Here is a 12,973-nt window from a genome sequence, read left to right as displayed (position 1 = left end):
TTATGTTTTGGAGGAGGCTTAAACCATTTTTTCCTTACTATTCTCTGTCAGCTTGGTAAACCAAGCACTGCAAAGCTATTTCTCAGGGTCAAAACATACCTTTTTTGTGTCCCTTGTATCAGTTTCACATGATTAGCTGTGGAGGGGAAGAGGAAACTTTGCAAGTGCTTACAGTATTCACTTGATGTGTGACTGAATGGTTCAAAGAATGAGTAGATTCATACCTTGGCATTGCTATCTCTATGGTGTCTGACTGTAATATCTTAAACTAGTAATATAGCACGTGCAAGGGAAGACAGTGATCATAGTGTTGCAGAAGCAAATAGTCTTTTTATATGAGATAGGTTACAAACTGTGAGTGATCATTACTTTTTAGAATAGCTTTCATTTTGAAATTTAAGTATGTTCTCAGTTTTTCTTAGAAGCATTTGAAATTGAGTTACTGTCTCATTTGAAGGAAGGGAAACCTCATTTTTTTCATGTTCATCTATTTCATTACATTGGGTTTGGAAGATGGAAATGTTTTGTTTCATATGACCAGTTAGTGAGTGATAGGTGAAGGGAGATATTCTGGGTAGAGATTAAGAGTCAGGAGTCTAAACTGCTGATCAACTCTACAGATATGGATGTCTTTGATTTAAAAGGTTTTTCTCTTTCTTTTCCGTTAATGGGAATAATGATACTGCTTAATGTTTCTACAGTAATTTGGATTTAGTGAATGAGAATTGCTGTCTATCTACAAGTATCTTGATCCATGAAAGGCAACAATTTAAGAATAAGTACTTCATTATACTGATGATGTTAAATGCTTTTTGAATGTGGATAAGTGAATTTAGTAGTAAATATACTTGTGATTTTTAACCTATGTGTGAATAACTTTGTAGGAATTAATGATGGAAGCACTGAAGCTGCCATGACTTTACTTGCAATGGGTGATCCAACGTTCCAGTTAAAAATAAACACTGAAGGTATGATCTGATTTATGGGACAAAGCCTTCCTTGTGCTTCATGGGTTTGCCTAAGGAGGAATGGAGTAGTGGCTACAAAGCTGCTTCCACGTGCTACTGCACAGCAGGAGGTCAAGAGTCTCTTCTACGTTTAGTCCTGCTGAGTTGTAATATATAGGATAGGCAGTGCTGCCTGGCTGGGATAAGTGAGGCAACGTTTTGGATACTGCTAGCTGCAGCACTTTACTACAAAGATGTTTCTGGAAGCTCTTTTAGGAAAGGACATGTTTGAGTTAGTCTGTGTTGGTCACATATATCAGGGAAAAGAGAAGAACCAAGCTTAAATGTCCATAATTGTCGGTGGTATTTAGTAGTCTTTAGCTTGAAAAATAGTTTCTTTCCATCCCCCTAATTAGCTCTAATTTGAATTTACTAGTTTTTAGTTTAGCTTTTGTCTGACTGTTTTAATTAGAATTTAGAATTGACTTTCCTGGTGAATGTTAATTTCTGCCTCCTTACTAACAAAAATTGTGAATTTAAGACTGCATTTAAATTTGCATATTTGGAGAAAGCGGATTTTAGCAAATGAAGCTTGAAGTTGATCATCTGTAAACAGCTCTATGCAGTTACAAAACCTGAGTCTTTTTAATTATGCTGTTCTATTCTGTTTGTTGTTCTAACCAGAACGGACACAGATGTTACCTGCTCAAGATGGTTTACACATGGCTGATAACTTTGTGACCCATGCTTGTTCAGAACAAAGTGTAATTTCTTGTCAGTATTTACTATCTTCACCTACTTCTAATACGGAATTGTTCCCTTCTGAGGATGGAAGCAACATTAATCTAGAGCCCCAAAGCACTGGTGCAAGAACAGATGGTGAAGAATATTTTGAGAAAAATGCTACAGAGACCAGGTTAAATTACTACCTTAACTACTTTGGAGAGGGATATTCTCTGACGTTGCTTGCCTTTAACAGGTTCTTTCTGGAATGTTTCTTGAATTTAAGCATCTTGCTTTAGTGAAGTTTTCTCAGCTTGTATAATTTGCCATGTAATCTGGAAAAGCCCTCTTGAATTTTCCATATCACTTTTATGAGATGTTGACATGTAATTTGGGGGAATTTGGTCAGAGGGAAGTATTAGAACTTAGTTCACATGGATTACTGTTACTTCACCAAGCTCGTTTTCTGAAAGTACTGAACAACTAATCAGGCCAAGACAAATTGCTTAAATGTCACTGCTGCCATGGGCTCTGATTAGAGCAAACAGATGTCTATGATTCTGTGTCAAGGAACTGGTTGAGCTGCTGTCACTATCTCCCATGCTTTTTTAGTTTTATTTTAAAAAACAAGTAAATTTTGAAAGATTTTGATGGGAGACCTTTTCAGAAAAATCGAGTCCACTGCTTTAACAAACTATCAGATTATACCCCTCTGAAAAATTATGATGAACGTATTTTGCTTTGAGTTTTATGGTTCTTTTATTATATATATACCAGAGTTTACCACCTCTGTTCCATATCTCTCATTGTTCTCTGTGCAGTGATCTTTGCTGAAAATAGTAATTTCATCACACAACTAACTGTCAGAATAGAATTATATCGATGATATTTTCCTTTTTACCTGCAGTGATAGCTCTGTACCTATGGTGAACAGTACAAGACTGACAAGAGGTAGACCCCTCAAGTCTGAGCCAGGCTTTGGAGTACTGAGGTCAAATAAGAACATTATGCAGAAGCCTGTTAATACAAATGTACTTGTGGAAGAAGTAGAGGAAGTTCAAAGTGGTAAGCCTGTCTCTTATCCTAAGGTTTTAAAAATGGTTTCTGGTGATAAATTCACATTTATTTCTGAAGTAAAACTAAATTAAAATCAATCTCCACTTTCTGTTCATGTTCACAGATGATACATCACCATTGTAACAGCAGGTTATCCATTTATGGTATAGCTTTATACATAAATATACTTTTCAGTACAGAGATCTGCAYAGAGACTTTTCTGTGCAGGTCTTGAATTACCTGGAAAACCCTTAAATTACTGGGATGACCATGACAGAAATAGTACAATACAGTATAGTTTTTTCCTTTCATTAACATCTTTCTCTTCCATCTATATCTCCATTTTACACCCCCCCAAATATATATAAGTAAAATGTGTGTATGTGGTTTTTTTTATATGTTTGCTTTTAAATCTTTAGAGGCTACAGTTCTGAGGAGTTCTGCAGAAATGCAGAAGATGGAACTAGAACAGGTCAGACCAACTTCGGGTGATTCTTTAGATTTTCATGATTTTGCAACTGGAAGTACAGAACTTGTCAAGCAAATAGATAAAACAGAGAGGTAGGAAGAAATCATCAATTTACATTGAATGTATCCCTAAAGTTTCTTAAAACGTGCAGTTGAAGTGCATGATTAGTACGTACCTGTGATGGAATGTGATGGATGCTGTATGCCTACAGCAATGGTGTGTGTTAATGCATACAAGTTTACAGTATAGACTGTTTTGTTTTTAAGATTTTTAAACTTTTGCATGTTGTCACACAACTTTTGGAAGTAAAACATTAACTTATGTTTACTGTTTCAGTTCTTAATAATCACCTTGCTACTGAATTGTCTCTTGCAAAACTGCATCTGAGAGGAAATGTTAAGGATGTAGTCACAGAAAAACAGAGCACCTCTTAAGCTTAAATAGTCACACAGAATTAGTTTAATAATAAATAAATGCTTATAGAGGATTTATTCCGTGTCACAGGACAATATACTTAGTTTCAAATTAACTATCTATATATCTCTCAGAACAGAGAAAGAGATGAGAAACACTTGTGGAACTTCAGGGGAATTAAAAGCTCTAATTGCATCACCAAATCCTGAGGCTTCTGAACTAGGACAAGAGCTTTATCCAAATCAAAATTGTGTGGATAGACTTCCTGAGCAAAATTCTAGTTCTGCTGAGCACAATCTACATACAATCAACTTTACTCAGGTAAAGAACTTAATTTTACTACAGTCCAGCGGTGCCCAGTTCCTAAAACTCTGTACAGGAAGAGGTTCTCGGTGCAAATGTGCTCACTCACCCATTTTAGAGACCTACTTCAGCCGGTGAATGAAGGCTTTTTTTTTTTTTTTTTTTTTTGGTCTGGCACAATTAATCATTGAAGTAAACCCCTTCTGCTCAAGCCTCAATTTATAGGATTTCAGGGTTGTAAGTGATATATGCTAACAAAATTTTGTTAGATTTTTTTAAAAGATTTTTGATGGAAGAAGTTATTTATTTGTTTAGTCTGACCTTGTACAGTTTTATTTCTTTGGTTAAGATGTCACTACTATCTTTGCGTTTTCATAGACGACAACTTTTGCTTTCTTTAAAACAAACTTTGCTTTCTTTAAAACAAACCTTGGCAAAACTTGGCTAACTTGGATATTTTATTATATGCTAACCCTCTATAGGGCTTTTTATTATTTTATTATTTTATTTTAAGCATCTGGGATTTAGCTGTTGAATATACTCCAGTCTGAAAGTAGCATTTTTGGATATCCAAGAGTCTTAAGCCCTTAACTCTTTTACCTGTGGCTATTTATTCTTCCTCATTTTTATTATGCTCTTTCCCACTTATTTCAAAACTCAACTAAGAGTTTTAACATATCTTGTTTGTCCATGATAATACATGTATTTCCATTTCCATCCATTGCTTTGCAGTTGTTTGTGTATCCCTGCTCTAGTATAAATGAGAGAAGTATCTTGTTCCTTCATGAGAGAGAGGTTCATTTTCTCTTAGGTTTTCTAGTGTTGCCTGAGGTCAGTGTCTGTGCAGCTGTACAGTTATCATGGAGCAGCTAATGGGTGGCAGCTTGTTTTCCCCAGTGCAGTCAGTTGATGCGTCAAGGCTAATCTCAACTTAAAACAAGGTACAAGAATGAATTGGCTGGAGACGGGACTGGCAGTCAGTGTGACAGGAGACAACTTTCAATGTAATGCCTTTTTTAAGCAATTTTATGTGTCATTAAAGGGAAGGAATAGATCAGTTGCAGAGCTTGGAGTTTTTCTTGTGGCACTCTGGTTTTTTTAACAGTTGGGGGAATTCGTGTTCTTAGCACTACTGAGCAATTTACTGTGTGAGTCAGCTCTGACAGTTGTACTGTTGGAAGCATAAATTTTTTTTCAACAACTCATCAGTAGAGACAATAAGCTTCATATAAATGATATATAAGTACTGCCCAAGTGTTTTTCTTCAGGCTGGTATCCTTCAACCTAGAATAGCCAGAAGTAAAAGCTGACAAATTGCAATTACAATGATGTTACTAGATTTTCTGGYTCTTCAGTATTTGACATACTTTTGTTTCTTTCCTATTTTCTAGAGTTACTTCTCAGATCTCTTAATTTGTTTTATTGCAAATGTTTTATTTCTAGAATGAAGCATGTATTCAGGATTTTCAACAGCAATGTATAAGCAGCACAGAAGAGACTTCAGGTATAACGTGGTAATACTCAAAGTTAACGAAATCTGACATTTGTGTATCTTGTAATCACAAAAAGATGAATCGAAAAATGTTTTCATTGACATGATTTAAAACAGTCTACTTCATTAACAAGAATAATGGCCCACAGTGTAATGCCATTCTCATCACTAACCTCTTTACCTTCATTTCATTGACACAAACTAGACTTGGTAGCTTTGGAATGGTACCTCATTAAGTTCAAAAATCAGTGGAAGAGAAAATTCTTGCTCTTTCCTCCCTGCTGTGAGCTCCTGCTACTTACCTTGTGCTGATAACTGCTACCCTATCCAAACTGAAGATGGGGCAGAAGGGGAGAAAAAATCTATACCTTTTTTCACAGGCTTAGTGAGTTATAGTGGGTTAATGAAAGCGTCTAGTGAGTGCCAGTGTTGTAGCTGTGTGGATAGGAAGGTAGGACTGCATGAATGTGGAGCAGGAAAAAAGGAGAAACAGAGAAGGAAATGGGAGAAAGGAACCAGACCTCCCTTTTAAGGTGTAATAAGTCAGCTAATCAGTTCGTAATTGATTAAATGTGATGAAAGGTACCAAAGTGATAGCTGCTTTTACATAAAACAAGTTGAATTGGAGATGGATTGGAACCAATATTTGACTAAGGAATGGGAAAATCACTGTCAGAAGCCCCAAATACTTTCTTTAAATGGAAACTGCAATCTTCCTGCCAAAAGTGCAACTTCTGAGGATGTGGAAAAGGCAGGGCTGACCTACTGGAAAGCATCTCTTCAGAGAAGGACCTGGGAGTGCTGGTAGATGGCAAGTTGCCTATGAGCCACCAATGTGCCCTTGTGGCCAGGAAGGCCAATGGTCTCCTGGGGTGCATTAGGAAGACTGTTGCCAGCAGGTCGAGGGAGGTGATCCTGCCCCTCTACACAGCCCTGGTGAGGCCTCATCTCGAGTACTGTGTCCAGTTCTGGGCTCCCCAGTACAAGAGAGACAGGGAGCTACTGGAGAGAGTCCAGCGTAGGGCTACAAGCATGATCCGGGGGCTGCAGCACCTGCCCCATGAGGAATGGCTGCGAGAGCTGGGCCTCTTTAGCCAGGGGAAGAGAAGACTGAGGGGGGGATCTTATCAGTGTCTACAAGTACTTGAAGGGAGGGTGTCAAGGGGACGGGGACAAACTCTTCTCCATTGTCCCGTGTGACAGGACAAGAGGCAATGGGCAGAAACTGAAGCACAGGAAGTTCCGCCTGACCGTGAGGGGGAATTTCTTCCCTGTGAGAGTGACRGAGCMCTGGCACAGGTTGCCCAGAGAGGTTGTGGAGTCTCCTCCTCTGGAGATCTTCAAGGCCCACCTGGATGCAACCCTGTCTACCATGCTCTAGGTGACCCTGCTGAGCGGGGAGGTTGGACTAGATGATCTCCAGAGGTCCTTTCCAACCTTACTGATTCTATGATTCTTCCAGGTTGTCTGTAATTATGCTCAGTTGTTGCAAGGCATTCTTAAATCATCTTTATCTAAAGAACCAGAGTGAGTTCAGGGTGGAATAACAGCTTTAAATCAGCAAAAAATGAGAGTGGTTTTAGCTAATTGAGCAGCACTACGGCCTTCCATCTTTTGAAAAGAACTTTAAAAATATTATCTCTTTAAATTCATTCCAACATATGGCAATTGGCAGTTAGCTGTTAATGTCCATCTGTTGGCTAAATTATATGTGCTTCTTATTTATTAAAAATTGGTGACTGTGCTTCACTGTTGTCCTTTTCTGCAAATCAAGAGTAAGGGAAAAAGAACTTTGAGACTGTTGACAAAACAGCAAACTTCTACTGCTTTGAAGAATTGACTCTTAACACCTATTAATAGCAATTAGAGGGTCATCTGACCACTATTACACAAGTTAATTAAACTGCAAGTTATATTTTAATGCTATAACACCAAATTTTAAAAAGCTTGATTCCTACTAGGCATTCTTGCTTTTTTTTTTTTTTTTTTTTTTTTGAATGATAATTGAGACTCTGCAACACTGGGCCACAGTGGGTAGTGACTGATAAATCCTCTAAGAAGAAAGGAAATATATTGCCTCCAGGATATTCCCAGTCCACTTTTCCCTTGCAAAATGATTGCCTTAGTCAGTAATTACTATAGGTGGCGTGTGCATTTTTTTTTTTAAAAAAGTGAACAGTGTCATTTTTAAACTGGAATGATAGGCTTTTCTTATTTATTTTGTGTCTTTTATTTATTCTTATTTATTTCCCTGAACAATTACAGTTGTGAATGACGATCATAGTAGATGTCCAGAGGAAGAACAGACATTCATTTTAACATTGGTGGAAATCCCAGCTGACTCAAGAGAATACGATGATGCATCTGCTTTGCTGGAACAAGCTTCAGAACCATTGCTACCAGCTCCGATACTTATCAGCCCGATCAATGCAAGTGGAACAAGCACAACTAGAGTGGAAAGGTAAATAATTAACTCTTGAGCAGCTTAGGTGAAATATTTTTTGTGAAGCTTTAGAAATTTCTAAATGTGTAACATTAAAACTTGTGTACATTGAAACTTCTTAGAAGAAGAAATGCAAGGGAAAAAAACAATCATAGTAATAGGCTGGCAGAGACTTAAAAAAACAAATGTTCTAGTCAGATTTGAGAAAAATCTTAAAGCTACGGTGTTTTAGTTAGCTGGGATTTTGGTGGCAGCCTTAACTTTGGTTTTGTTTTGGCCTTTAGTGCAATTATTCCTCTTTAGAAGTTTGCTGTACAGTCTGTTAATGCAAGTTTTCTTCTCAGATCAAAACTATGTAATTCCCATTGTGGAGGACTTACCCTGTGATGTCAGAGGTCCTCCTGTTAGTTTTTAAAGGAATAGGTCTATAAGAGTGAATCTTGGCCGTGCAGTGTAGGAGTTCTAGCTCCCATGGAGCTATTGATGATAGACAGAATTACTAATAGGCAAAGTTGGAGTACGTTCCCTGTTTCACTGAACCCTTACTGCTTTACCTGGTTTTACTAGTCTCTGCTGCTTCTCTGTATTTTTTTTTTTTACTCTGTTAAGCTCATATGGTGGGAAGGGGAAATGAAGATAAAACTTCACATGTAAATAATACTTTATTGTAGGATTACCTAGTGTAGTTAACCCATTGGCATATTATTACACTTTATGAACATACAAAATGGAGTTCAAATAGAACAGCTTCTAAAGTAATTAGATCTGAACTTGATTTAAAAAGTTCGGTTCTCTAACTCATCTTAAAGATAGTGCAACAAAATGCTTCTTGATGGTAAATGGTGCATTTACAGTTAATATTGACAGTAAGAAAGAGTATTGCCAAAGATCAATGTCTAATTGTCATACAGAAATCTGTTACAAAGTAAATTTTGAGTTATTTTACAGTAACAATGATGTCTTTATATATAAACAGCATTGGATCCTTGACAACTGCAGTTGAAGAACTTGCTGCATCTTTAGATAGCAATATGGAAACCCAATTACAGAGTGCATCAGTAGAGCCCATTCCAGATTTGGTGCAGACTACACAAAAAAGGTCAGCTGCTGAGCCTGAAAAGAATGATTTTCCTCCTGCCAAGAAAACCCTGTCTACTTTAGCAGAAGGTAACTTGGAAAGCACTTACAAGGTGAGAAAATAGTTTGGATATAAGTTTTTATGCATAGTGTAGCTGCACAACATATGGTGGAGTGTTTTAACTATGTGCCTTGCTTAAAAATACACCATCTGCTTTGAAAATTGACATCTACAGATTGCTTATTTTGAACCATACCACAGTTTTCGGGCTGTTGGTTTTGCAGGGAGGTGGAATTGTAGGCTCACTTTTTTTTTTTTTTTTTAATTAGGCTTCTTAGTTGACATGCTGGTGATATGTCCATATGACTGATTCCTTCACCACAGGCTTTGACAGTGATGTTGCAAGAGGGGGGGGACTCCAGATATATACTGGATGACTGGCAGACTGTGTAGATTCACTGAGTGATACTATAATTACTAATGGATCTGTTATAGGAAGAAATTGTTAGATGTGTTCCTACCATTTTTTTTAATGTAGTAGCCATTAGTCTAAAACAAGCTGCAAATAAAAACTGGCCAGCTTTTTTCCAGCTTCCCTCCATGCTTTCTGCTTTCTGAAAGTGAGCAAGCTTACAGGATTGACTCTCACTTATTTATTTATTTATTTATTTTTGTAAGTAGGCTAAGAGTTTGTAGTGTCTGAGAGAATGGGTGATAATTCCCCTCACATGACTGAGAGGGATTCTCTAGAAAGGATTGGATAACACCTTTCTTTCTTTTCTGACTTCTCCTCTTCCTATCTTGAGTAATCTGTCATGAAAAGTCCTTGAAAAGCCTGCTCAGGAAATGACTTAAGTGATGCCTGATACTCTACTAAAGATGTTTTCTTCTGTATTATTCCTATTCTTAGAACTGTGCATGCATGATGTGAGTTTTTGTCAAATTTCACCCTCTTTTTAATGGCGAGAGGAATATCTTACCTTATTTATTTATTTATTTAAATACAGGATTATGCAACTAAATCCACAGAATTTCCAAGGAGAGCTGCTGGTAGGTAAATTTAAACTTGTAGAAACAGAGTATAATGCATATAAACACATGGTACATCACAGTTTAATGCTGGCTATCATTGTGTTGAATAGCCCTGCCATTGGTAATTTAGCATTAGAGTAGAAAAGAATTTTCCTCTCATACCACCATTTTGTATGCCATGTTCTGCCATAAACTAGGTACCTTGGATTACATATCTGAAAATCTCTTGGGTATTAAATCAATGATGGCTCTAAAATCACTGGTGTAGTTAGTCTGCTCATAGATTTTGGGTGTCTATTTACTTGAAAGAAAAAAAAAATCTCTACTTAAGGAACGAAACCCTCACACTGACCTAATAATGACAACCATGAGTAGAGAATTCAGCCCATAGGAGAGCTTTCTGAAACACAGAAATAACTTCTTAATTGATGAACCTGGAAAGGAGTTTTGTTTTGATCATGTTCATTTAGTATCTACAAACAAATGCACCTCTTACATTTTGGTTTCAGAATTATTTATGTCAGTCTCTTACTTGCACTGAATATGTTCTTAGGAGAAGAGTTGGAACTACTGTACTTAAATATCAGTAAAATTTACCCAGCTTTTTAAGCAAGATAAATATTAAACATCATCTAGGAAAGATTTTTGGACCAAATGTAGTATTTTCTTACATAAAGGAAAATGCATAAATATATATATATATTTTTTTTCTTTTAATATATACATATGTATACTTATGTGTATATATACACATACATTTTTAAGTTTTCTATAGAGCTGAGAACTGAAAATATTAACTTTTTTAACCATAGTATACCAAATTATGTTGGTTATTTTATTTCATATTTGTCTTTTGAAAATGCATTCACAATGGAGTTCTTTGAAACTCCAGATCTGCCTCTGAAGGTATGGGGTAACCAGTATTCTTGGCAATATGATCTTCAGTTATTTGAGCGTGTGAAGGTTTTAGAGAACTCTTTTTTTTGGCCCTTACTTTAAAAAGAAATTGTGGAAGCTTAAGCAGCCAGGTGACTGGAGCAAGCTGTATGGTATGTTGTAAAGAGTTGGCGGACTGTAAAACCAGAGTTTAACTTTTCCTCTTAACATCTGTAAAGATCTCGCAGACTTTAATTTTAAACTTTGAACTTAAAATTCTTAATTATGATTTAATTCCCCCCCTATTCCCCCAAAAAAGTCCAACATAAAACTCCACAACCTCCCTGCACAAACTGAAAAAAGCCCTGCCCTTTTCCTGTAATGGTGTAAGCCATCTTAACTTAGTTTTTGGACCATTGTGTTATTACTAAGGATAAAAAGTTGAAGTCCTTGAATTACTCGCAACTTTTCTTACAGAGAATCCTCTTGAAAAAGTAGGAGCTTCAGTAAATAAAAAGATACTTGCCTCTGTATTTGCATCTGAATCTGCATCACTGGTAGTCGAAAGAAGACAGTTTGAGACTTTGCAGAATTCAGGGACAGCATCACTTGAGAATTCAACATCCAAACTGGAAGAGGAAATGATATCTAGGCTAACCTCTGAGAGAAAAGCAGAAATAAGTAGTCAGAAAAAAATGGTGGATGTACGTGAATCTGGACAATCGGAACACACTGGAAATGTATCTGCATCTTCAAAAACTCCATTACTCAGGTATTTATGATACAAGGTTTTGTCAGCCTTTTCTGTTTAGAGACCTTGTTTCCATATTGAGTTTTTGATGTCTTTTTTCCACTTAGTATTGCAAGAAGGACAGTATCCTTGTTTGTGACCTACACAGATGAGAATTATAGTATCTATCCTCCTCAGCAAATTAGAAAGGATCAAACTGTCTGCTTTGAAATTTGAAGTATTTTAGTCATTAAATGAGCAGATTGACCAAGGGACACTACTCATCTATGGTATGTTTATTTAGACACTGACAGATGCCTCTTGTGGGGCAAACATCCGTTGGCTAACTGTTGTTTTCCTTAGGTCAGTTTAATACTATAATATATATATACCTGTCCACTTGTTTTGATTTTTGTCCTTCTGTCAGTAAGATTTATTATTGGTATAGTACTCAGTATACCAGATTTTTAGGACTAACTTAAGATGTGTCATTTCCCCAAAGGAGTTACAATCTTGACATCTCAGAGGATATTTCTTTCATCTTTCTGTCTATCTGTCTGTCTATTTGGATGTATTCTTTTAATTTACCTTTTTCCTTTCCTCTCTAGTATTTTGAGTTCCTGCTGTCTGTTGCTGTTGTGTCCACTGGTTTTGATTGTGATGCTCCCCTGCTATCCTGATCCTGTTGTTTGCTCCTTCTTTTTCATTATACTTTTGTGACTACCAAAATTGTATTATTTGTACCTGGGATAGCCATAATAACTAGGTAATAATACACAAACATTGAGAATCCCTGCCTCAGAGTTTATTTCCCAGGTTGTAAGCTCTTAACAATGTGAAAAGTAATCTTTGATACTGTCTGCATCTTCCTCACAAATGTGACTACTTTCCAGATTCTGTACATAATGTAACAGTGTACTTGTTAGTAAGTAGGATGATGTCAACAGACTGAAAACCTGCAGCAGAGAGTCTTCTTTCTGGTGTCTAGGACAGTTTTGTGCGATTCCATCCTTGAATGAGGTGTCCTTATCTGTTGATCACAAGAGGGAAGCTCTTTTTAGGCCTTCTCTTAGGAATATGTCCCTTCCACTTGGAACCTCTTTCTGAAGACCCAGGGAGCTTGTTACAGGCTCTTAGTAGCAAATGGTAGGTTCCTGTTGTCAGGGTTGGAGACTGTTGAGAGTTGCTGTAACTCCTCAGAAAACTCTTCTTGTGTCAGAATATTCAGTAATACAAAAGCTTTTCTCAAAATCACAGCATATTTTGGGTTTGTGTTCTTATTATTTTTATATGTATTTTTTTCATCTGAAATGTTTGTTGTGTAATGAATTGGGACCTCTGTAACACTATTTACTTCCTGTTTTGTGGAGCAATCCTTATGGCATTCTGACTGATTTTTTTTTTTTTTTT

General features: G+C 36.7%; 1 protein-coding gene across 3 annotated transcripts in view; it reads left to right on the top strand.

The window, feature by feature from the left end:
• BDP1 (BDP1 general transcription factor IIIB subunit) overlaps positions 1–11,630 on the top strand; it is a 43,426-nt gene extending 31,796 nt beyond the window's left edge. For all 3 annotated transcript variants that reach the window (XM_085322003.1, XM_085322004.1, XM_085322002.1), the window contains exons 30-39: positions 885–968; positions 1,632–1,863; positions 2,578–2,735; positions 3,146–3,287; positions 3,744–3,930; positions 5,356–5,416; positions 7,670–7,865; positions 8,824–9,037; positions 9,933–9,975; positions 11,311–11,630. In XM_085322003.1, the coding sequence (XP_085178129.1) occupies positions 885–968; positions 1,632–1,863; positions 2,578–2,735; positions 3,146–3,287; positions 3,744–3,930; positions 5,356–5,416; positions 7,670–7,865; positions 8,824–9,037; positions 9,933–9,975; positions 11,311–11,615 (1,622 nt within the window). In that variant the 3' untranslated portion in view covers positions 11,616–11,630. The remainder of the gene's footprint in view (positions 1–884; positions 969–1,631; positions 1,864–2,577; positions 2,736–3,145; positions 3,288–3,743; positions 3,931–5,355; positions 5,417–7,669; positions 7,866–8,823; positions 9,038–9,932; positions 9,976–11,310) is intronic.
• Positions 11,631–12,973: the final 1,343 nt, after the last annotated feature.

The sequence above is a fragment of the Rhea americana genome, unplaced genomic scaffold (assembly GCF_003343005.1).
Source record: "Rhea americana isolate MKP2758 unplaced genomic scaffold, rheAme1 scaffold_74, whole genome shotgun sequence".
Lineage (NCBI taxonomy): Eukaryota > Metazoa > Chordata > Aves > Rheiformes > Rheidae > Rhea > Rhea americana.
The sequence above is the reverse complement of the archived record's forward strand: the minus strand, read 5'-3'. Positions and strand labels throughout refer to the sequence as shown.